At 55.9% G+C, this 24,316-nt stretch overlaps 1 protein-coding gene across 11 annotated transcripts in view; it reads left to right on the forward strand.

Moving 5' to 3' along the window:
• The window catches only part of JSRP1 (junctional sarcoplasmic reticulum protein 1), a 34,611-nt gene extending 11,386 nt beyond the window's left edge, over window positions 1-23,225 (forward strand). For 5 of the 11 annotated variants that reach the window (XM_074808820.1, XM_074808812.1, XM_074808815.1 and 2 more), the window contains 7 exons: window positions 13,649-13,798; window positions 19,214-19,260; window positions 20,153-20,315; window positions 21,109-21,261; window positions 21,345-21,407; window positions 21,565-21,710; window positions 21,859-23,225. In XM_074808820.1, the coding sequence (XP_074664921.1) occupies window positions 13,759-13,798; window positions 19,214-19,260; window positions 20,153-20,315; window positions 21,109-21,261; window positions 21,345-21,407; window positions 21,565-21,710; window positions 21,859-22,407 (1,161 nt within the window). In that variant the 5' untranslated portion in view covers window positions 13,649-13,758 and the 3' untranslated portion in view covers window positions 22,408-23,225. Of the gene's footprint in view, window positions 1-13,648; window positions 13,799-17,646; window positions 17,783-19,213; window positions 19,261-20,152; window positions 20,316-21,108; window positions 21,262-21,344; window positions 21,408-21,564; window positions 21,711-21,858 lie in introns of those variants that run through there. The other 6 variants (XM_074808823.1, XM_074808822.1, XM_074808816.1 and 3 more) reach the window with 5 other exon arrangements.
• The last annotated feature ends 1,091 nt before the right edge of the window (window positions 23,226-24,316 follow it).

Consider the following 24,316-nt stretch of genomic DNA (forward strand, 5'->3'; position numbering starts at 1 on the left):
GGAGTGGAGATGGGAAGGGCATCAAGGACAAAGAGGAAAAAGGACTGTGGCAAGGCTTTGCTCGACTTGGGGATCACCCTGCTGTGCTTCAGGGCTCCACTCCCCAGTCTCATGCCCCCAGCAGTGTTCAGCCCCCTTTGGGCTGTGCCGTTGGGGAGATGGTGCTGAGGATGCCCATATCCCCTTGCTCCCCTCTAAAGCTTCTCAGCAGGAACCAGCACCCGTCCTCAGTATGAGCACGTGCTCTCCTCACAGGGAGCAACCCTGCTGCCGGCTGGTGTTTGCATGGAGGATGGGGAAGGTGGTTTCCCATTGTGCAGGGTGGTTGGAGACCCTCTGGGAGGGGACGGGCTGGATCCCAGGAGAAACTGGTCCAGCAGCACGAGGCTGAAGCAAGCACTGCTGCGAAGCGACGTGGCTTCCTTCCACCCTCAGCCTCCCGTCTGCACACACAAACGATGGTGCCACAGCAGCAGCGTTGAGCAGTGCTTCCCCCTAAACCCACGCGCCCATTTTCTCTGTGCTGAAGCTGCCGTGTCCCTTCTCTCCCCAAACCAGCCCCCGTACCTGGGCATGGTTGAGGCTCTGCTGGGGCTGAGTAAGGGTGACTCAGAGCTGGGTTCAGCCATCCCCTGCCCGCACAGGGAGAGGAGCTGGAGCGGGTCCCACCTCGTGGCGTTAGCATCTCCCCCACTCCTCCTCCCCGTCACCCCGCACCTCGACTCCTCACCACCGGCGGGTGGAGCAAGACTAAACTGGTCTCTGCATGCATATCGCCTTTGTCTGGTGTGGATGAACATAAACTGCTGGAGGGAAGCATTTTAACGATGAAAACCATGCGGGGCTCAATTGTTCCCTGCATCCGTGGAAAATTACTCCTGCTCACTCTCCCCTTTGCTTGAGCAGCTCCAAAACATGCTTGTAGGGGAGGGTGAGGAGGAGGGAGGTGTATGTGCCTGTGGGGTCGGAGCTGCTGCTTTTTTTTCTTTGTCTCTAAATGATTTATTCTGAAAGACTCTCGCCTTTGTGTCATTGGGAAAAACACACAGCAATCAGAAAGCGTTTTGGGGCCAGCCATTTAAATGTCACTGAGAAAAGAATAGAAAGAAATGAATCCCCGACATCCCAGCGATGCGGCCCCATCCCCCATCCCTCCCTCCCCTTCCCATCTGGCACAAGCAAAAACAGATGGGAGAGGTGGCCGTGGTGGGGCCGCGGCGGAGAGCCCTGGTCCCACTGCCGGTGTGGGCTGTGGTCTGTCACTGGTCCTGAGCACCCACCGGGCACCAGCTCCCCCACAGCGGGGGGCACTTCCCTGGGGCACGGGCAGGGACATGGGGACACATGCTTGGGCACGGGGCGACGCGCGGGCCATGGGCACCGCTCTGGTGGTCGGGCTGCCACTTGCCATCCCGCAAACCCACCCCGGGAGCTCTGTGGGTCTGTCCATCCGTCCTCTCCACGGCTCTCATCCTTCAGGGCACTCTCCTGCCTCTTCCCCATGGATTTGCTTTGCCATGGTGCTCCATTTTTCTTTTTTCACCTTTTTCAGACACTGCCTTTTTTACCCAAATTTCTGGCTCATTTATGCACCCACATCCTCAATTCTTTTCCTTCTCCCTTTTATATTTCCCCCCTCCCTCCACTCCCAGTGTTGCCCAGCTTTCCTCTTTATCTCCAGTTCTCACTGTGTTTTCTTTGTGGTCCTGACAACAACATTCTCAGGTATAAGAAAGGAAAATCCCAATGATACGGGGCTGTGAGGCTTTCATTAGCGATTGGGGCTGATCAAGCTGATTTTCTTAATTCCCTGTGCAAACCTTGCCTTCCCTCACCGCTCTGCGTTACCCCTGCACTCTGTTCCCCAGCCGATCCCCGTGCTGAGACGCCGGCCCCGCTACTGCTTTCAGTTATCACCTGCACTGTGAGGAGGGAGGGCAGAAACCTTCCCAGGAGCTGGCTCTGTGCTGGGCCTGGATTTGTCCCCCAAAACCAGGAAAGGTGGAAGCAAATGTTGCAGGTCGGCTGAGCAATCCCTGCTGTATCCAGTCACAAGCGCTGAGTGCCCAAAGGAGGAAGGCAGCAACATGGGTGATGTATTGTGAAAGGGATTAAGCTTAATAAATGGAAATTATAGACTGGGTGTCAAGGGTGATTTCTGGTTGTGGGATATGGCCAGCAGTGGATTGTATCTCAAGACAACGAACAGAAAAAACTGTTGTTTGGATGCTGGAAGCTGAACTGAACAAAGCTCTGGAAGATACTGTTGTATGGTTGGGGATGGTGGATTTAGGGATAAACCTTGCGACAAAAATGCAAAGTACTCTAGTAAACTCATCTAGGGTCTTCTACAACCCATCTTAGTGAATTTATTTACCTTTCTGTGGTATGGGGAGCACGGCAAATATTATTCCTTCTATTTACAGAAAGGGAAGCTGCAACACTGTGAGGCGGTGGGATTGTCCCTGGTCAGAGCCCACAGCAGGCCCAGACTCGGTGCTCAGCCTCGGCCAGGCTGCGGCTCTGTCCCAGACCCTCCTGCATGATTTTCTCCAGTCTGCGCACTTCAGCCCCATCCTGTTGCAGGAATGAAGCGGGCTGCCCTGACAGGCTGATCTTCCCTCACCCACGGTGTGAGCTGGTGCTTATCTTCAAACATTCCCCTTGCATAGGTGTTACTGGCACCTGCAACGCTTTTTGCACCCAAGAGCCTTGGGTTGGGCTTTTTTGCATATATTTTTGCCTTTTTGATTTGTTTTCTTCCACTTTGAAATCCCTCTTGTGTACCTGGTGTCTTTCTGAAATGTGGTGAGGTCCTTCTTCCCCAAGGCGGGGATGGAGCAGAAGGCAGGCTGGTTTTCCTCCCAGGTCCTTAGCTCTGGCACTGCAGCCTGGGGCTGCCCGTGGGATGCTTCAGGGATGTGACATGAGCCACCTGATTGCTGTTGCAGTTCCTTTCACTCTCTAGTACTCAAATTCAGGTTTGTTGCAAAATCCTGATTCTTACAGCGACCGAGGGAAGGGAAGGGAGCTGGAGGCATCTCCTTGTACAGTCAGGGAGCCGCTCCTGTCATTCCGCTAAATTTGTTCACTTCTTTTCCCCCAAGACCTTGAGCTTTCAGGTTTCTCTGCCCTGCCCAGGCCTGGACAGGACAGCAGGGAGCGATATTTAAAGTGTTTGTGAAACTGCAGCTGAACTTGAGTAGCTCTGCAGTGACCTCCTCTCCCTTCTTGGTTTTGAATTCTTCGCGTCCCTCTTTTCAACGTAAGTGGAGAGCTGCTCTATTTAGGGACTGGTGAACACCCCATCAAAGGCGTCTCCAGCAACAGGTTTCTGTGGCTCTTTGGTATTGCTCAGGGTCCCAATTCACTGGCTTGCTCATGGTTGCTAAAAAGGCACTGGAAAGATGGTGTGGGAAGGCAGGGCTGGAGCCAAGCTCATCTTAGGTGTGGCTCCTAAAGCCAGTCTCTTTTGCAAGCAGTTGCTCACTGCAGCCTCCCCGCTGCCTTCCCCACAAACCCGGCAGCCTCTCCCTTCTCAGTATTGGAAATTATTTCACTCAGAAATCAAGAATCATGAAACTGAGGTCATGGGACCAGTTAGTTACATGAAGAGAAGCAATCCCACAGCATTTTTTCCGTGTGAATAATACTGAGAATCCCTTTTTGGGCACATGTTGCATCCCGCCGTGGGCATGGTTACACCGAGAGGCATGCACAGAGTAAGAAAGTCAGAGCCCCAGGGAAACTGGAGAAACGTTCCCCGCAGCGGGTGGGGTGCAGGGGGGTGGTACTGGTGTAAATCCAAAGTAATTCTATCAGTTTCACTGGAGTTAGACCAGAAGTTATGTCCATGTCACTGACATGGCAGCCTTGACGGGTCGACATCTAGGGTTAGAAGCCTGAAGGACATGTGTAATTTAAGCCAATGGGGAATTTCATGGCTGTATAAGAGCAGTGACCTTCAGGCCAGGAGGCAGAAACCGGGACAGTAGCAAAAAGAGGAGCTGTAGCAGAGTACAGGTTAGATCCTCCCATCCTGTGCTGCCCAGGAGTTTATTCACTGTTTTCTTGGTACACCTCTGCTTTCATCTCATTTAGTTTGTAAATCACCCTCCCTTCGCACAGCCGTTGTATCCCAAATTGGCAAAAGTTAACGTGACTTTACCACTTATGCCATTTTCTGGCCTGTTTATGTCCCGTAAATTAAGTCAATGATGAGCTTGGCATGGGATCTGGAAGTTTTTCACAGCAGGATCAGTTTCTCCCCTTTAATTAAACATTACAGGTTCCTCATGAATCATACTTCATGCTGTTAAACTTTTATGAAAAGCTTTAACATAGTAATTTATGGGAAATCTGGGCCCTGCTTCTAACCTTGGACACAATTGCAAAGCTCCTGTAAATCATCTGACTTTACTGGATTTGCATCTACCCTGCCACTGCAAGTCAGCGAGCGCAGCCAGGCTGAGCAGGCGTGCAGCGCCGCGGCCGCCCGGCCGCCTTGCTGATCTCAGGCTCTCAAGTCTAAACTTGGGCTCTCGAGTCTACTAGTACAGACCCTTCCTCCAGGTGGGTTTTTAAACCCTTTTCCGAAGTCTGTCTTCCCTTGGTTCCTACCACATCCCATGGCAGTGAGATCCATGACTCCCTTACGTGTCTGTGCAGAAGGACTTTGCTGGTTTTCAACCTGTCGTTTGCTAATTGCCTCTGGGACCCCAATCTTTGTGCTTTGTGAATTGGAGAGTAACTGCTCCCTCTCCGGAGTGCTCTCAGGTTTTTGTTGCTCTTCCAAGCTGACATTTTCCTCTCTTCAGACTTTTCTCATGTGGAAGCTTTGCCATAAGCACCGTTTGCTCCCACACCCATCCCTTTCTCTTGCTTCTCTGTGTCTTCTCAGAGGTGACCAGAGCTGCTGGCAGCAGTTGAGACGTGTCTGCCCAGGGGATTCCTGCAAACACAGGATGGGTTTTCTAGTATCATCTCTGCACCCCTCACAGCAATTCCCTAGGATGCCTTTTTACTGTCGTAAACCCTGAGCTGACATTTGCACAGTTACATCCAGAGCGACTCAAAGATCTCTGAGCAGCATTAGCTCATTTACAGCCTGTTATTGCAGATGGATTACGCTTTTTAAAGAACCAAAGTGTACATGATCATGCTATCTGGTGCCCCACCCCTCTTTCTAATAACTGTAGGAAGCACTGACCAGCAACAGGTAAACTGGAAGGCAGGATACATGAACATGAGCCGGCAGTGTGCCCAGGTGGCCAAGAAAGCCAACGGCATCCTGGCTTGGATTAGAAATAGTGTGACCAGCAGAAGCAGGGAGGTGATAGTCCCCCTGGCCACACCTGGAGTGTTGTGTCCAGTTTTGGGCACCTCAATACGAGAGAGATCTCGAGGTGCTGGAGCGAGGGCAGAGGAGGGCAACGAGCTGGGGAAGGGCCTGGAGAATAAATCCTGTGAGGAGAGATTGAAGGAGCTGGGACTGTTCAGTGTGAGGAGGAGAAGGTGAGGGGAGACTCATCACTCTCTACAGCTCCCTGAAAGGACATTGTAGAGAGGTTGGTGCTGGTCTCTTCTCCCAGGGAATTAGTGACAGAACAAGAGGGAACGGCTTTAAACTGCAACAGGGGAGGTTCAGACTGGACAGGAGGAAAAAATGTTTCCCAGCAAGAGTGGTCAGAGAGTGGAATAGGCTGCCCAGGGAGGGGGTGGAGTCCCCATCCCTGGGTGTGTTTAAGGGCCGTTTGGATGAGCTGTGGGGGGATGTGGGGTAGGGGAGAACTTTGCAGAGTCGGGCTGATGGTTGGACTCGATGATCCCAAGGGGCTTTTCCAACCTGAATGATTCTGTGATTCCCTGGGATGGATGTTTTTCCCATTTGAGTGAAAGAGGGAGATGCGGGTCTGCACGTCTGTGCAGGGGCAGGCAGAGCTCCGCCGTGCAGCACCCACAGCAGCAGCGAGGCTGTCCCTGCCCACCCCAGCCAGAGCACCCTGCTCGTCCCTGCTGAGGGACATGAGGGGCGGTGGGGATGGGGGGCAAAGGACAGAAATCGGTAGAAAAGCTCCTCTGGGCACAACAGAATTCATCCCATGTGGTGGTTTGAGAAACACCAAATGTCAGCTGCTGTCCTGGTGCCTTGTCCCACGCACCAGCACGGTGCCCTGGTCCAGGGACAAGTCAAGTCATGTATCACTGGGGTGGGATGGTTCAGAGAGCTCACTGCTCTCATCGGGCACGAGGTGCGACGGGCCGTGCTCTCAGAGGGGTGTCTGAAAATTGTTTTTAAAAAAAACCCAAACACCAATTGCAATGTTAGCTTACGCAAGACATCTGCTTGGCAGAGACAACCACATGTCCAATCCCAACGTGGGTGTCAGATCATTTCCACCCCTTTTCCACATCAAGCTTTGCCCGTTATTCCCACTGCTCTGTCTACTTAGTCCTATTTATAGCGCGCCTTTCATTGGAGTCTCTAGGCTTTTAACCTTTATTCTTGGAAAATTATTCACTTCTTGGACCTGCCGTGGAGCAATTACTCACCAACGCTCCTCCCCAGCCTGACTTTAAAAGAAATTCCCACGAGGCAGCCCAGAGCTTCGAACCTCCCTGTGGCCAAACCCCGGCTCTGCCTTGTGCCGTGACCTGTCTCAGCTTGTCCCGCGGTTCTCAGCCTGGCTCTGATGTTCATTCACCTGCAGAAATGGTTTGCTGCCTTTGATGCTTCTCCGATGAGATCATTCCGAGTACAGGAGCAAAACACTCCAAATGGGGTTCTGGTGCGGGCTGATTGGTTTCTCCAGGCTTCTTCCTCATTCTCTTGCTCATCACCTGCTGGGCCACCACAGATTCTCTCTCTGGTCCTGGTCACTGTAGGACAGAAGAGCCCAGTGGTGACCATAGAGCCGGTTTGGGGGTGGTTGGTCCCCCAGCTGGGGATAAGCTTCTGTGGGCATGAAAAGGGGAAGTTGCCTCTTTCTCCCCCAGCATTTCTACAGCACCCTCCTTGCGTTATGTAGGGTCAGAAATAATCGGTGGCTGTTAGAGGTGGGTGTCACCACCTGGCTTTCAGGTGGTGTGTGGGATCCACCCAACACTGCAAGAGGCTGATGGGGATGGAGGGGGCTCTTCCACCCCACGTCTCTGGAGGGGCAGAGGTGGTTGAAGGGGAGGTGTTTTGTCCTCTTCTCACTTTTGCTGCTAAAATCCCTGGATGTCTAGAATATGAAACCCGCTGCATCACTGCGGAGACCTGAGGCTGGCTTGGAGACCGTGCTCTGCTGTGCTGGTGAGACCTGGCTCCTTCCTGAGATGCAGAGCCTGAGCCTGGCCCACGTGGTGTTTGGAGATGGGGGGCTGCTGGGGCCTGAGACTTCTGCAGCATTTTCTACAGAAAGAAATCGCTTGTGGTTTTGAATGGCTAATTTGGGGCCTAACTTGGGGCTTGAGGAGGAAATTCTTTCAGGCTGTTGTTTGCATTTCACTGGAACTAAAAAAAACAGCAAAAGGACTCAGCTGGCTTTGCTTTCATACCTCCCAGTGCGAAGCAGGCTGGGCACATGTGGGACGAGGAGGAGGGAGGGGAACCGATGAAACTATGGGTAGTTGTGTTTAAACATTTGTCTTGGAGCTGTGTTGCAAGCGTGCATCCCTTTAATGGGCTTCCCTCGTGCCCCTGAGACACCACTCGAGGGCAGCCACACTTCAAAGTCAAATGCCTGCCCCAGAGCTGGGAAAGGAAAAGGCAGTTCCTGCCCAGTGCCCTGCCAAACCCTGCTTTCCAGCTGCTGTGCCTGGGTTTTCTTCCCAGGATGGAACCTATGCCTGGATCCAGGTCCCTGGTCCTTTAGTTGGGATGTACAGCCAAAGTCACAAATCTTCAGTGGTCACTTGAGGGGTCCCTAGACAAGAGATGCGAGGGTACAGCCAGGGGACAGAGCCTCGCTGGTGTGGGTGCTGAGCACCTCACTGCTGGGAGAAGGCTGTGGAGCAGCTCATCTCCTGCTTTTCTGCCCATTCATGCACCAGTGTTGCCATTTTTTAATAATTCCATCATCACTTTAAATAGCTGTTACTACCAGAGCCCGCAGGCTCCTGCCTCAAGTCCTCGCTGGCTGCACACGCAAGCAAACATGGGCACGCTGCCATTTCCCGTGCATGTCTCTGCCTCTACCTGCCCCATCCTGGGGCGCATTTCATTACTTTGTGCATTTTTGCCAAGAAATACCAGACTGGTGTCGTAGACGATCATGGGAACTGATTCAGCCTGTGCTGCTGTGATCCAAGGCATGATCACGGAGGGCTACGTCCTGCCCCAAAATATGGCACAGGCTGTCGAAACCGGAGCGAAAATGAGGTTGCTTGGTTTCTTCAGGAGGGAAAAGAGAAGGATCAGTAGTCAGAACAAGCTTGGGTATTCACATCACCATGTGATATTGGTGAGAAAACAGCATAAAAACCAGGGCAGTGCTCCAGACTGAAGGATTGCTTCACTTGGGAGCCATCCGGGTGGAGGTACTTGTCCAAGTCCCTTTAAAGACCTTGCCCCAGCCAGGTGGGCAGGAGCCTGATTTCATTCATAAAAATTTCTGCCTAAGCTTGTATTAACCATGGCAAGTTGGTGATTGCGGCCTGGCTTTTCCAGGAAATTTGCATTCTTCTGGTGATGGCAGGCAGCTGGGAACAAGCATCAGTCCTAAAGATGGGCCTTTTTGATGCCAAAGAGCCACAGCTCCATAATTTCCTCGTAAATCTAGCATAACGCCATGGATTCAGAGAAACTGCCTTGGATTTACACCAGCAACACTCCTCCTGGCCTGCAACCCAACATCTCGAGCGAAGTGTTTGCAATTCAGCAAAGCCCTAGCAGGCTGCAGGTATTAACGGTGACCCGTGAGCACAAAATACAGCGGCATCTCTCCTCTTAGTGCCGCACGGATGGGCTCTGCGCAAGCTCCCAGCCACGGGTGCCGAAAGCGGAGCGACGCTCCTGAAAGGCTTTTGTGTTTGTGCCACGGGCTGGAGGGGAAATTTAATTACTTGGCTGTTGACCATCGGCTCCAGCCAAAAGCACGCTGGCTCCGGCGTTGCAGAGCAGGGTGCTGGCATCACGGGCTCTGGGTGCTTGGTGGGGTGGGGTCAGCAGAATCTGGATTTATGACGTCTGCCCATCCTTCGCCTCAGCCAGCTGCAGCCACGGGTTTCTTGTAGTTTGGTCACGTCTGTGGGGAGTCTCAAGCCTTATTTTAAATACAAATCTTGTTGTACAAGACATGGTTTAGGAACAAATGACCATCAGGGACATTGTGGGAAAGGGCTTGAAAACATCAAAGATCATGAGCTTTGATGTCTTCTAATTTAGCCCAGGAGGATGTGAGCTGAGAGGCCTACAGTTCCTACAGACCTGCAAGCAGGGCGGATGCAAACAATTATTTATTTGCCTCATTGCAGTGGAATTGGAGCACTGGACAAAACCTGATCTGCAGGATGACGTTAAGGATGGTGGCAAAAAGGAGAGAAAACTGAATAATTGAGAATGTCGCTTTGGGAAAGGGAGTTTACTGCTATTTTGAGGCCTAAATGGTTTGGTTCTTGCTTGTTACTATTACATAATATATTTCATTTGGCATTACTTTATGCAAGTATGGAGAGGGAAAGCTGCAGCAGAAGGGAACTTCACTCAAAAACCTTGTCCCTAGGTCCCAGCCTTTTCTGCGCTGCTTATAATTAACAGAGTAGTTTGGAGACCAGCTAAAATTTCACAGAAGGAAAGTCATCATCAAAGTTTCCAAACCTCAGAGAGCTGACAAAACACATCTGTGAGGACCCCAGCAAGTGCCTTACAGGGGCAAGCAGCGCCAGAGCGAGACAGTCCTGGTCTTGTCAAGGGGGGGATTTTTATTAAGAAAGCAGAACCCAAACCTCTCCAGCCTTCCTTTACTGTCTCAAAGAAACTGAGAAATATGTGGTGTGAGGCAGGGAGGAGAGAACAGACAAGCCTGGCATGTATGAAAATTTTGCCCTTGGTTTCTGAAGTCTGCTGAATTTTAACTTGGGAATCTCTTGTCTGATAACAGAGAGAGAAATGGGGAACTGGGCAGGGAGGCACTGGGAAACTGGGGAACCCCAGCAAAGGGTCTGAGGGGGTGTGGTTAGGGAGTTCCTGTATTTTTTCTGTCACTGCAGTACTTTCTGCTGTACTTTGTGATGGACTTTGTACTTTGATGACTCTCCTAACCCTAAAGACCTGAAGCCTGCCTGGGACATCTCCTCCCCCGCCATGTCGCACAGCCGGTGGGAGGGTGCTGGGGCTGAGCCTCCTCGCTGCCATCCCGCAGCCCAGCAGCTCCCGGCGTGGCTGTGAGCATCCCCCGTGCCACGGCAGAGGGACAAAAAGGTTTTTCTCTAGACACGGCCTGATTGCTTTTGAAATGGCTGCTCAGTCCTGCTGGGGCTTCGCAGTGTTGTTAATGGTGTCAGGACAACTTGGAGCCCTGGGAGAGGCACTAAAACCAGCAGGACCCGCTCTCTGGTTGGGCGCCGTCGTCCCAGAGAGAACATCCCCTCGCCCCTCGCATGGGGCAGCTCCGGTAGCAGAGCCCTCTTGCTCCCAACGCCCTGTTGTTGTTTGCAGGGCACCTGCTTGGAGCAGAGGGAAGTGGCTCCTTCGTTGGTGCCATTTGGAAAGGGAGGATCTGCAGCCCCCACGGTGCCAGCACAGGGGGACTGAACCTCGCTGGATAAAGGCATTAACAAAGTGGCCACTGCCTTCCCGCAGGAGAGTCAGAACCACAGAATCATTCAGGTTGGAAAAGACCCTTGGGATCATCGAGTCCAACCATCAGCCCGACTCTGCAAAGTTCTCCCCTACCCCACATCCCCCAACAGCTCATCCAAATGACCCTTAAACACACCCAGGGATGGGGACTCCACCCCCTCCCTGGGCAGCCTATTCCACTCTCTGACCACTCTTGCTGGGAAACATTTTTTCCTCATGTCCAGTCTGAACCTCCCCTGTTGCAGTTTAAAGCCGTTCCCTCTTGTTCTGTCACTAATCCCCTGGGAGAAGAGACCAGCACCAACCTCTCTACAACGTCCTTTCAGGGAGCTGTAGAGAGTGATGAGGTCTCCCCTCAGCCTTCTCCTCCTCACACTGAACAGTCCCAGCTCCTTCAATCGCTCCTCAAAAAGGGGAAGATCTGTGATCACTGGGGTATTATTCCCAGGCTGTCCCAGCACCCCTTACCCAAAGCTTTGCTCTCGCCTTAATCTCCTTTTGCCTCAGTTTCCCCTGACATGGCTGTTCCAGACTGATAGAGCAACAACCCCCAGCAGCGGCCCTTCAGGGGAGAAACATCGCGGCTGCTTTCCCGTTCCCAAATGGTACTTCCAAGGACAGTTCGTTTGAAATGTCATGTTCAAACACAGTCGCGTACTTGTATTCTCCTCAGAGGTACAAACAGCTGTAAATCTTCAAAGAGAATAATGATTAGCCCTAAGCGGCGCTGGGCTGTGAGAAAACGGATCATGGAACAATTACTGAAAGCAGCCGAGACTAAAAGTAGCTTTTAATGGGATCCGGCATCTTCTGTTCCTGCTGACCTGAATGCTGCTCCTTCTGCCAGGCAAAGGGAGTGAAAACCTCTGAGATTTGTAAATTGGAGTATTTAGGTCACACGTGGATTAGAGTGTGATCAGATCGGCTTTAATGTAGAGCTGCTCTGAACACCTATAGATCATACAGCGCGCTGAGGGATCAATGCCTCCAGCGGCTTTTAGCGAGGTGGTGGGGTGAGCGCGGTGAAGGGCTCTCCCTCCGCCGCCACCGCGGTGTTCTGTGCGGCTGCCAGCAGTGTGGTGGGTGATGGGTGTTGCTCGCCCGTGTGTGATCCCAGCTGCTGCGGCAGGGCTGGGAGCCTTCCCCACGGGCAGGATCGCTGCCTGCAGGACCTCCCTGCTCAGGCACGGGGATCACGGCAAGGGAGGAGGTGTGGGGCAGAACGGGCTTCCCCCACCCTCTCTGTTGCCTCTTCTGCTCTTTGCAGAGACCTAACAAGCTCATTTCGTTTAAGAGCACATCTGCGCAGCTCTTGACCAGTTATGAATGTGTTCGATGTGGTGTTTTCTGCCCCTGCCAGCCTGATCTCTTGTCACAACGCTCAGTGGCCCAAGCTCCAGCCAGTCCTGGGACTGAGGTCTGTAGCTGGACCACGACGACGTGCAGGGACCAGGACCTGAGGGCAGGGCCATGGCTGCTCCTTGTCCTGCTCAGCTCTGCCAAGCTGAGGCCTGTCCCCAGCACGATTCCTCCATCCCTGGGAACGATCGTGAGACAACCCAGACCCTGAACACGATCAGGACGCTGCTGCCAGGTGCATCTGTGTGTCCAGCACGGCTGCTGCTCTGTGTCTGGGTGGACAGCTGGCCAGCTCTAGCTCAGGGCTGGAAAGCCAGAGGTGACATGGAAGAGTGTATCTCTGACAGATGTCATCACCTTTGCCATCCTCATCTGGACGAATGTGTTAAGCTGGTGCTTGGTCTGCAACATCGTGCTCCTGAAGACCCTGTGGTGGTGTGTCCTCCCAGCATGGTCCTTAGGCAGGATGTCCCCTTGCCTTTAAACAAAGACCCATAGTGTTTCTGGCTTGCTGTCCCACCAGGCTCACCCATGGCTAAAAGCTCAGGGTAAGAGGCAGAAGAAGGTCTCAAAGATGCTGCAAGCTGTGATTCATTAAACCAAGGTCTGGCCTGAGATGGTACCTGTCCCGCAGAGCTCGTGTCTTCTCCCTCTCCACTTCCACACCATGTCAAACCCTCGCCCCAGGAGAAGCAGCAGGAGATACCCTCGGCTGTGTTTTCCTGGCTAACCAAATCACTGAAGCTATGAGGAAGGGCCCGGGTCTGAGTTCTTGTAGCAGTTCTCCGCTATCAGATGCTTTCCATGAGCTGAGCAGAGCAGGGCCGTGACCTGCGAGCAGCCAGCCAGGGCATTGCATCGGGACAGCAGAGCCTGTCCAGGTATCAGCTGTGGGTATCGGCTTGTGCAGAGGATGCTCCATCCCTCCCGCTGGCTCCCTCCGACACGAGCAGCGTGACCCGACCTCACTGCAGTACCTGGTGGCGTGAAGCCACGGGAACATCCAGCTTCCAAAATGCTCCGGGCTTTCAATGAGCTGCACCTCCGCAAGGAGATTGCTCAGCTCAATGTATCTAAAATCTCCCATGATGACAGATCGTGATTTGACAGAAGCAGCACAGCTGGCAGAGAGAAAACGTCTCTTCACTTCCTGTAACTTCCCGAGCATTTCTTAATAATGCCAGTGCTCGTAAAGGTCTGTGGTTCTTGCAATCACGCAGAGAAATTATCTCCCTGGCTGACGCTGATGTGTTGCTACCTCGGGGTAAGGAGGCAGCAGCTGTGTTTCAGCACACAGACATTGCACAACCATTCAGGATGGGAAGAGCTGATGTATGCTGGATCCAACTGAAAGAGGAAAGAGAATATTGTTGTCAGCGCTGGGATGTGGCCAGGTTGCTATGGGGACACCTGTGCCTTTAGGTTTTTGATCGTACAAGGAATCAGATCGCTCTTTCACCTGATTTTCCTGAGAAATCATGTTTCTGTGATCCTCTCTTCCAGCCGCCAGCCCCGCACCCCGCTCCGATCGCATCTCAGCCCAGTGGCAACCTCCAACCACATCTAAGAGAAGGGTGGAGGGCTCTGAGACACGAAGCACCTACAACAAGCCCATGCAGCGCCTGGCCCGAGTGCCACGTGCATCCCCGGCAGGTATTTGTTTGGTGCCAACGGCTTCCAGGCAGCACGGCGTGGCTCAGCCGGCAGCGGGGGAGGCTGAGGGGGGCACTCACCTGTGTAGCCCCAGATCGGCCAGGACCCACTGCCACCCCCAGCTGCACAAAGGGACAATGCCAGCGTGGAGGTGACGGGGATCTTGCTGGAGCAGGGACTGACTACAGAGCTGGACTTTGCCCAGGGGACCTGGGCTTAGACAACATCCAAATTCCCGTCTTTAAAATCAGGTCAAGAGCCCAACCCTGCCTACGTGCGGGGCTGGAGGATAAATGCTTCCAGGGCTGGCAGGGTGGTTTTTTGATTCCCAGGCCTTGGGAACCCGGGCAGGCAGGTCTGGTAGAGCCGGGGATGAAATCTGGGGTTTGGGCCAAGAGCTGGGGCAGCAGGAAACCCATCTGCACAACCAGCTCGAGCATCTGCCTCCCCTTGTACCTGTGGCAGGAGCGGACGGAGTCAGGCTGGGGCTGCCGTAGCAGCAGGGACTCTGGGGAGAGGGGGAATTTCATGGCGAAAAGGAAAATTCATCCCCAGAACTAACCTCTGGCGAAAATAATCAGCGACTAATTTTATGTCTTTATGATTGCCTTTTAACTGCAAGTTATTAAAGACGGGGAGAAAGAAGATTATGTCCTGGTGGGAGGATAAATGAGCGTTGCCATAGAAGCGAGGGGATGCTGCAGCACAACTCCGTCCTTCTGGACCACAAACCACAAAGCCACGGCAGAGCCTCGGGGGCGGCCGGCACACTGCGGACAGATGCACCCAGTGAATCAGAGGCAAGCTGACAGCCTGGGAAGTCAGAGAATATAGATTTGTGTTATCAAGCCAAAGCCAGAGAGTCAATATTTAGCCTGGACACGGAGCACAGCCTATGTGCAGCCAGGCCCCTGTCCATCACGCTGCTGATTGCCCTCCCAAGCTCTTCCACCAGCAGCTTTCTCTCCCTCTGGTCTCACAGTCAGATCATGTTTCCCCCTCTCTGAGCTAACCCTGTCCCAGAGACAATTTTATCAGTTTCAGGGCAAGGGAGAAGCTGGGATTTGGGGGGGTTCAAGGGATTAGGAAAGAATTTGCCTCTGGGAATCTCTTTCCTCCATCTGCCTGGGATAAATTGTCTGATGGAGATGGAGGTTTTGCAACTCGGCAGGGAACTGCTCAGAGCTAAACATGTGGAGGCAAAAATGCTCCTGGTCCCTCCCTGCTGCGGGAACTAGGTGTTGAAAGGTCCTGGAAAGGGTGAGGAGAGCTCTCTGTCCCATGGCCCCACATGGGAGGACGTTTTCCTGAGCTCTGTGCATGCAGATGTTGCCCGTCCAAGCCCCAGGTTCTTTCCTGGGAGGACCAGCTCGCCCATGGGAGGCAGGAGCAAGCTTATGAACCTGCAAGCACCACGGGAAACATGATTAACTGGGAGAAGAAGGGATTTTTATTTGTTCTGTTTATGATTTTCTGCTTTCATTATGTCCCTATAAAGCAAACATGCCTTGCCAATGAACAGCCTTGACCTTACTGGAGCGGGAATAAAACTGAGAAAACTACCCTTGGCGTGTGCGCCCGCAGCCCTGGCACTGCGTGGGGGGCTGTGTTTACAGCTCCATCCCTTCCTCCATCTGCCTTCAGCTTCTGCGGCGCGTTATTTATACCGCAGCAGGGATCACGGCGTGCTCAGTCCTGTCTCTGCCAAAGAGGGGAAATCCCTGCCCTGGAAAGCAGACGACTGCTCCTGAGTTCATTTGCTGCATGGTCCTAAAGCAGGACCATGACCCAGTCTCAGCGGGTCTCCGGAGCCCTGGAAAAAAGCTCAGTCCCCTCCGGGATGCCAGTGCCCAGTTTCTTCCTCCTTTAGATCTTGCATTCAAAGACCTTTCACACCTCTGCTAAAGAAAAATGTCAATACTGCAGACATGAAACATCAGTTTGGGGAGTTTTTTTAACCCTGAAGCCTTTCAGAAGTGACTCTCCATAAGAGAGGTGTCCTCAAAGCAGGATGCCCCCAGGCTGGTACCAGCCACAGCTGCACCACTTCTCCTGGGACTGGTGCTTCTGCCCGAGGCTGTACGTGCCCTGCTGAGCTCTGGGTGACCTCGCACAGGCCGGGTCAGAGCCCAGTGGGCCTTTTCAGCTCCCCAGATGAGAGATGCTCCATCTCCTTGCTACCTCCCGTGAGCAGGAAGCTGCAGGGAGGACCACATCCCTCCCTGCCTCCCCAGGAGGTGCCTGTGGCTTCACAGGTCTCCTGGGGACCTGCCTGCAGGAACAGGTACCGCGGGGAAATCTGAGGGGTCGGAGGGCAAAGGACCTGCTCTAAACACTGGCAAAAAGTGGTTTTCACTGGGATTGTCGGTCCCAGGGGCTTGCTCCTCCTTTCTCCTGCGCCACCTTCTTAACCCTGCCTGGCAGGTTTTCTGATCTCTGCATCCCCGGCGCTCGTGTCGGCCCACAGCTGGCTCGGAGACCCCGGGTTGGGGAGCAAACGGCTCCCTCTCCCCTCCCCGTGCTCTCCAGGGGGGCTCACAGAGGGACAAGCCCCATCCCCCTGTGCTAGCAGCAGCCCCTGCTTTTGATGCCTGGGGCTAAACTGCCTTTTCTGGGGCTGAAGCGCGGGTGCTCGGCTCCCGGTGATTGGGTGCTATTTTGCTCCGGCACAGTTCGGCAGCTGTTGCTGTATATTACCCCAGAGAGCCGGAGCCAGCTGGGGGGCTGGAGGCAAGGCGGCGGTGGTCGAGCCCCAGGTACGACTTTCTGTGGTTTTTAACCCTTTCAGTTGGCTGTGGGGCAGCCCACGGGCACAGCCTGCGAGGTGGCGCTTGGCCCGCTGCCGGCCAGCAGTGGATTGGGGGCCGCAGGGCCTGTCCCAGCGCTGCCATGTGAGTGTGCACAGGGAGAGCAGGGCAGGCAAGGGGACTATTTTTGGAAGTTTCTTTGATGTGAGTCAGCGGTAGAGGCAACCTCAGGAGCTTGTGCAGGAAAAGTCCAAGCGACTGCAGAGCAGAACTGATTATTCATTGAATGGCTGCAATTTTGTGCATTTAAGAGAGGGTCTGGCGTGCGGAGCATGTGTCCGAGGGAGCAGGAGCTCAGGCAGGCAGGGTGGGGGGATGGATGGGTTGAGCAGTTGTACAGAGGTCTCCTGTGCAGGAGTCAGTGTGAGCCAAGGGCTGGACCTGCGCTCTGGGGCTGTGGGTGGCCAAGCCCTGCCCTGCTTGGCCAAGCAAAATGCCCCTGGCATCGGTGGCCATCCCTGGCATTGGTGGCCAACCCTGCCCTGCTTGGCCTGGGCAGTGGCTGTGTGCTTGGTACATCGGTGCTGGAGCTGGTCTGGTAGGAACCAGCCCCAGGAAGCCTGTTCCTGCAGGTGACACGGCCCATCCTGGCTGGGGATGAGGATCCTGCACGGGCTGTGGAGCCCCAAAATGTGTCTGCCTCCTGCCAGGGCAGGGACCCCATCTCCCGTCCAGAGGTGAACAGACCTGGACACGGAGCCGGTCAGCTCTGGGACCAAGTTAATGCCCGTGGGACGCTTGGCATGGGGGGAGGATGGCTGCCTGCCCGGTCACAGCGTGGCTGTCCCGGAGCCCTGCAGCCATCGCGGCGAAGCCTGGAAACACGCCCAGGGGCTGGAGGTGGTTGGGGCTCCTCTGTCTGGGCAAAGCCCAAGGGATGGAGGCGTGGGAACAGCCCCGCACCCTGCGACCCTTGCCTAAGACTGGGGACGGCAGCGAGGGTGTGGTGGGATGGCTGCGTGCTGTGGGGCACTGCTGCCCAGTGCCGGGGCTGCTGCCCGCTGACCACCCGGCGTTTGTTCTGTCCCTCTCGGTTTAGTGAGAGTCCCTTGAAGTGACATGGCAGCAGGTCCCCGTGAGCTGTTGGAGAAAGACTTGGGATGCCCTGAGGCCACCAGTGAGCTGCCTGGGTGGGCACGGAGTGCTCACAGGCAGCCAAGGAAGGACAGGAGAGAAGGTACCTTGTCCTCACCATGAGGCAGTGGCCAGGAGGTGCTGGCCGTGGCCATGCCAGAGCCACTGCCATGGTGCTTGACGCCCCGCAGGAGAGGGCTCAGCCTGGCAGAGATGGCTCTTTGCAGCACCTTGGAATCACAGGGTGACCTCGGGCATCGAGGGGCACCCACACAGCACCGACCCCATGGGGACATCAGCCATGGCCAGGGTGAAGAGGAACAGAGGCTGGCGCCCTCCTCTGATTTCCTCGTGCTCATCTTTGCTCAAAAAAAGTGTGAATAGCTGTGTAGTTCAAGAACACGAAAAGCACTTGGGGAAAAAACTCTTTAAGGAAAAATTCTCCATCTTTGCACTTTTCTTGGGGCTGGGAACCCCCCCAGCCAACATGAGAGTCCTGGGGCAGCTTCTTTGCTTCCCTGCAGAGAAGGGATCAGACTTGCCATCACTAAAACAAAATTAAAGACTTTTTTTGATTTCCTCTTGAAAGCAAAGACCTTTCAGGCCATGATTCCCCAGCCTAAAGGTTTTCTCTTATTTATTTGTTTTGCTTCCAATATTGGGTCTTAGGTTTCATCCTGGGAACTGGTATTTTTTTCTCAGCAATCATTCTTCCACTGGGGGAAAACAAACTAAATCCAGCTCAAAGGGGGCAAAAATTCCTCCTTCTGGTGAGAGCTTGCATGATGTGGCATCCAGATCCCAGCGGAGCAAGGGCTGCGCTCAGAGGCACCGAGAGGGCTGAAGCCCCGTGGTGTTGGGACCTTGTCAGTGCATCCTCACCCCTGTAACTCACCCCAGACCCAGGGGCAGAGAAAGCCCTGGGGAGCCCAGCATGCTCCCCAGCCCTTCATTGCATCAAACCACTGCAGAGCCCTGGAGACCCTCTGGTTTTCTCTCCCATTTCACATCTGGGGAAAGCCCTGAGAGTCATCCCTGAGCTTCACAGACCTCTTGGGTGGCTTGAGGTCTTCTCTGTGGTCTGGTTGCTTCACAGTACCCGGAGCTTGTCCTCCTGTCTAGGCTACAGCCTGAGCTGCCTCCACATGTTTTCAGGGTGTCTGTGCGCCCTCTGGGCTGTTCATCCCCCCCCGTGAGCCTTGGCAGGGAGGTCACCATCCCCCTCAGTGCAGCTCCCTGGGGATATCCAGGATGGTGACGTTTTGGGGCTCAGCAGCCCCCGACCTGCACAGTGTTGCTCTTACACCCCGACCTTGCCAGCTGCTGCTGCAATGGCCAGGGGGCTTTTTCTGTGTCTTCTGAAGCCTCTCTCCATCGGTGACCCGGCTGCACTAATGGGGAAAATGTGACCATGATGTCCCCACTCCACGGGCCGGCGGGTGGCAGCGGGAAGGCCGCACACCCCCAGCCCCTGGCGATTCCCACCTCCCTGAATTCGCCGCCTAACGAACCGCGCTCTGCTTGTCTTTAACAGATGCTGACACGCCGGTGAGCAGCCACAGGGAGAGCGGGAGAGCACATGTAAGTGTGCAGCGTCCCAGGGCCGGGGGGCTGCCGGGAGGGCTCCCTGCACCGGGGCGGGGGGCTGAGTGGGGTCTGTCCCACAGCAGTGTTCAGCCCAGGAGGGCTCTGCGGGGTGTTGTGGCTCCTGGGGGAGCCGAAGGCCACGTTCTTCAGCTGTCACTGTCACTGACCAGTGCCTGTGGGCAGCTCTCCCTTGTGGCACCAATCCGGTGCTGCTGGCACAAGCCAACAGCCAGCCCGTCCCCAGCAGCACCAAGCCCAGACCCCAGTGCTCCCCCAGACCCCGGTGCTCCCCCAGACCCCAGTGCTCCCTCTCCTCCCAGCACACTGACCCTGCTGGCGAGCGTGCCCTGGACCCAACCCCCTGCCCTCAGTGGGTGTGTGCGAGTGTCTTCATCCAAGCTGGGGGCAAATCCAGCCCTGAGGGCTACTCTGGGGTGGGCTTGCTTAAGCACAGCCCAGGGGTCAGCAGCCACCAGCCCACCCGTGTGAGCTGGGGCCGCACCCCAGCGCCTTCTCTGCAGCACAGAGCCAGCTAGTGGCTAAATCCATCTTAGCAGACAAAAAAAACCCCAACCCCAGCGTGTTTTTAAGGCTGCAGATGCAAATACACACACCGGGGTTAGGTGCTTGAGGAGCTGGTGACAGCCTGGTCAGCACCGCATGGGGCTGGCGGCAGCACTGGCTCAGGCCGGGGGGGGCCTGGGGAGCATGAGATTGGGCTGTGGGACGCAGGGATCGGGCCCTTCCATGGCTGCACTGAGCACCCCTTGTTCTGGGAGGGGGCACAGACGTGCACCATGCCCCCCATGCCACCCGCTGCTTGCTTTCCCCGCGGGGCCATGCGATGCTCTTACACCCCCAGCCACGCTCGCACCCCTCCCCGTAGGGGCTAGAGGGGGCAAGGACCCGGCTTGGCGTCTCTGAGCAGGATCCGGACAAGCCCGAGCTGAGCATGCCAGAGCCAGCACCGCTCGGCGTGGACAAGAAAGCAGCGGAGAAGAAGCGGGTGGAGAAGCTGGGAGCCAAAGGCAGCGCTAGCGGGCCTCCAGGTAGGAAAAGCCTGTAAAACCCTTTTATTTCAAACTCCCCAAACATACTAGAACAAAGTTTTCATCCTCAGAGTACTAAATTTGCTAATATTCAACAGGGTCCCTACAGTCTAAATTCTTATTACTCCTTCCTGAGCACATATTTACTGTGAAGGAATTAAAAATAAAAAACGTTAAGCTTTCACAGCAGAAATCTGCCTCAGAAAAAAGCCTGTGTTCAGTGTTGTTATTAGATAAGACTGTGTCTGCTCAGAAATACCTCGAATTAAGGGGTTTTACCTTTTCTGTGCAGGAGAGCCCTTCTCTGCCCCAAAATGGCCAGCCTGGCCCCAGTTGGCCACAGAATAGACACTGTCCTGCATCCCCGGCCAGCCCGGAGGCACCATCTGGCCACGGAGCAGTGACAGGATGAGCTCTGCTCTCCACAGTCCCCTGGGAGCTCAGCGACATGGAGATGGGGCTTCTCATCCACCTGCCAAATCCCGCTCCTCCTCCTCCTCCTCCTCCTCCTCCTCTCCATCCTGGTGTGGGGGGAGCAGCAGAGCCTGGAGCATGGGCAGAGGTTTTCACTGCTTGAGCCATTGCAGCCCAAGCCCCAGCCCCCGCTCCTGCAGAGCAAACACCTTCCTTTGCTGGCAGTAGCAGTGCAGGCAGCTGCCCCTGCCCGTGCCCCTGCCTCTGCCCCGGATGGGCTGTGCAGGAGACTGTCAAGACCCCTTCCCACCCCTCAGCTCAGAGCCCTTTGCCACTCCCCAGCTCCCCCAGTAACGCTGTTTTCCTTGGGGGTCCCCAGTCCCCAAGAGCCTCCCCGTGCAGAGGAAGGTGGAGCCCCCCAGCCTGGACCCCGCGGAGGAGCCGCTCCTCTGGGAAGGGCTCACCCTCAACAAGTGCATCCTGGTGGCCTCGGTCGTCGCCCTGCTCAGCGTCACCTTCCAGGTGCTCCAAGGTGAGCCGGGAGCTGGACGGAGGGGGACGGGGTGGCCAGACCCTGCCACCACCTCCTGCCTCCTCTCCCCTCCTCTCTCGCAGCGCCATGCTCCAGGGAAGGGGTCAGCCGCGGCCAGCAGGACCCTCCACCACCTCCCCTCCACGGTGGGTTTGGATGCTCCAGGTTGCCCCAATCCCCCGGATCCAGCCTCAGACGGGGCCACGTCCCAGGGTGGGGTGGCCCTGGGACCCCACGTCTGGGACATCCCACCCCAACAGCCTCGTCCCCTGCTGACGGTGGCCTGTCCCTCTCCCCTCCCAGAGGTGGTCAGCGCCAAGGAGGAGGAGGTCCAGGAAGTGGTGACTGCCCAGCCTGCCCAGCCGGAGAGCAGCGTGTTCAAGGACGATGACGGGGACGACGATGATGATGATGACGGTGACGATGACAACGATGCTGACAGCAACCTGGTACGGGTCCGGGGTGGGGGAGAAGCAGCATCCTCAGGGCACTTCCTGGAGAGGGGAGAGCATCTCATCCCCAGGAGGAGGGGTGGAGAGGGATCCCAGTCCCTTGGGCTGCATCACCGACACCTGATCCCCTCTGTCCCCCTCGCAGGCAGAGCCCTGGATCTTCAAGAAGTGGTTTGGCCGCTCAGCACCAGAGGATGGGGACGAAGAGCCCGTGGATGTCCCCGAGGTGCCACCAGCTCCGACAGAGGTGAAGAAGAGCCGGGAGAAGAAGCTGGAGAAAAAGGAGGAGAAGAAGGAGGAGAAGAAGGAGGAGAAGAAGGAGGAGAAGAAGGAGGAGAAGAAGGAGGAGAAGGCCCGGGAGGGTCGTGCCACCCAGGCAGAGCGGAGCAGCCGGAGGGAGGCACGAGCCAAGGACAGGGCACTGGGGGACAAGCCTGGCAGAGCCCCCAGGGCCCCCCGGGAACCGGAGCAGCAGCCCCAGAAGAAGCGGAGCCGGGAGGGGAAGGAGAGCCGGCGGGAGAGGGACGAGCCCAGGAAGGAGGGGTGGAAGGGCCGTCCCGGCAGGGCTGATGGCGGCGGGGAGAGCCCGAAGCGGGACTGGCGGCAGCAGAAGGGCAGGAGGCCCTGGGAGCCGGCGGCCGCCCCGGGGAGGGACGGCACTGCCAGGCCCAGGGAGGGCAAGAGACGTGACTGAGGCTGGGGCGACCGAGGGGCTCCATGACGCTGAATCCAGGGGGGTCCAACCCCACCACTGCCCCCAGCAAGGGCACCCTGCAGCTCCCTGCCTGCTCTCCAGAGACATCCCGGGCTGGCAGCACAGGCAGCGCAGGCAGCGCTCCAGGATCTCCGAGCAGCAGCAGAGCAGCCCAGGAGCCTGGCACAAGCCTCCCCAGGGACTTTGGGCCCCCCTGGATTAGTTTTACAAAGGCAACCTGAAAGGACCGGGGGGAAGGAGCTTCCCTTCGTCTGGGCTTCGCGCTATTTCTCCAGCCCCACCTGAAATCTCTCCTGCGGGTCATTTTCACTCGTGGTCCCTGAGGCATCGGGGAGGTGCAGTGGACACAAGGATCCCAGTGAACAGAGTTGATCTCCAGACTTTGTAGCTCTTCAATTCGGTTAATGGTTTTATTCAAAGCAAATCAAGAGAGAAGTGTATTCTGGGTTAACGAAGCTAGGCTGCAGCCGTCCTCAGAGGGGTGTCAGGGGAACAACCACCTTGCCGGGCCCCGGTGCCGTCGCTGCAGGGGGGCGTGAAGCTTGCTGGTAACCAGTGCTGGAGAGCCCGTCACCCGGGGAGCCCTTCGGGCCTTGCCTTCACAGAGTCGCTTTTAGGAATGAAACACAAGTGCAATATCACGCAGCGCTGTAGCAACTACAGGAGACGTCCACAGCCCCAAGCCATGGCAAGTTTAAGTATTTGCTAAATCAATAGAGGTTAAAATAAACTATTTTCATTTTTAATAAGGTATTAAATTGAATGTTTTAAAGAAAAAAAAAAAAATCTTGTCCCTGGTTATGTTTGTGTGTTTTCTGTGCCCCCCCATCCATGACGTACAGGGGCTCAGGGCTAACCCTGGTCCCCGTGCAGGCTGCAGGCCGGGGTGGGTGTGTGCCAGCCCCCGGCTGTGCCCCCCCCAGCCCTGTGGGGATGCTGCAAAGCCCAAGGGCTGGTCCCAGCACTGGGGGAGCTGCAGCCAGAATGAGCCCAGGAGCTGCTTTCAGGGGGCTTTGTCCCTGCAGCAGCCCCGGCGGGTGTTGCTGAGGGCCGGGTTTAGCTGGGAAGATGATCTGGGGCAGCCGGGCTCTCCATGCTGATGCGGCAGGGACGCGGAGCAGGTGCTTTGGCAGCCGTCTGCACCCACTCCTATTAATGGTGTGAGCAGCCCAGGAGGTGTAACGGGATCGCTGCCGTCTCTCAGCCCTCCCTCCCCTCGGCCCCCCGCTCTGGCAGCATCCTGGGAGCGGGGTCAGTGCGGGGCGATGTGGACGTGACCCAGCAGAGAGCCCCAGGCCATGGCCAGCAGCCATCCATGGCTCACGCGGGGATGGGTCCCCAGATAAAGGCTGGTCCCTGCGAGGGGATTTCATCTCTTGTTTTGCTTTCGCAGGCGGAGCTGTGTGGCTGGCAGGGGCTTGGTGAGGGGCTGAGGGCTGGGAAATGGCCAGAGGATGCTGCGAGTGGCCGGGGGGGCTTGTAGAAAGCAACAACTGCCCTGCCCAGCTGCTGCAGGAACAGAAGGCAAGGGATAAATAAGTCCTGGCTGGATCTGCCAAGCCTTGCCCTTCTGTGATAGCCCCACGGTGCCCGTATCCAGCCCAAACCCCACTGTGGGGTCAGAGCGACGCTGCAGCACGGCCCTGCCAGCACTTGGGCATCCCTGGGCTCAGGAGCAGGCACGGGGTAACACCAGGCTGCAGAGCAGCCCCAGGGACCAGCACAGCTACAGACAAACCCAGAACCAGAGCAAAACTAATGAGCCAAACCATGGGGAAAGGACAGGCGGGGAGCTCCCATCTGGGTGAGAAGCACCAGCTCCCGAGCTGTGAGGGCAAACTAGGGGAGGAAACGGGATGAGGGCGAGCGAGTAGGCGGGTGGGTGCCT

This window comes from Strix aluco, chromosome 29, assembly GCF_031877795.1.
Source record: "Strix aluco isolate bStrAlu1 chromosome 29, bStrAlu1.hap1, whole genome shotgun sequence".
Lineage (NCBI taxonomy): Eukaryota > Metazoa > Chordata > Aves > Strigiformes > Strigidae > Strix > Strix aluco.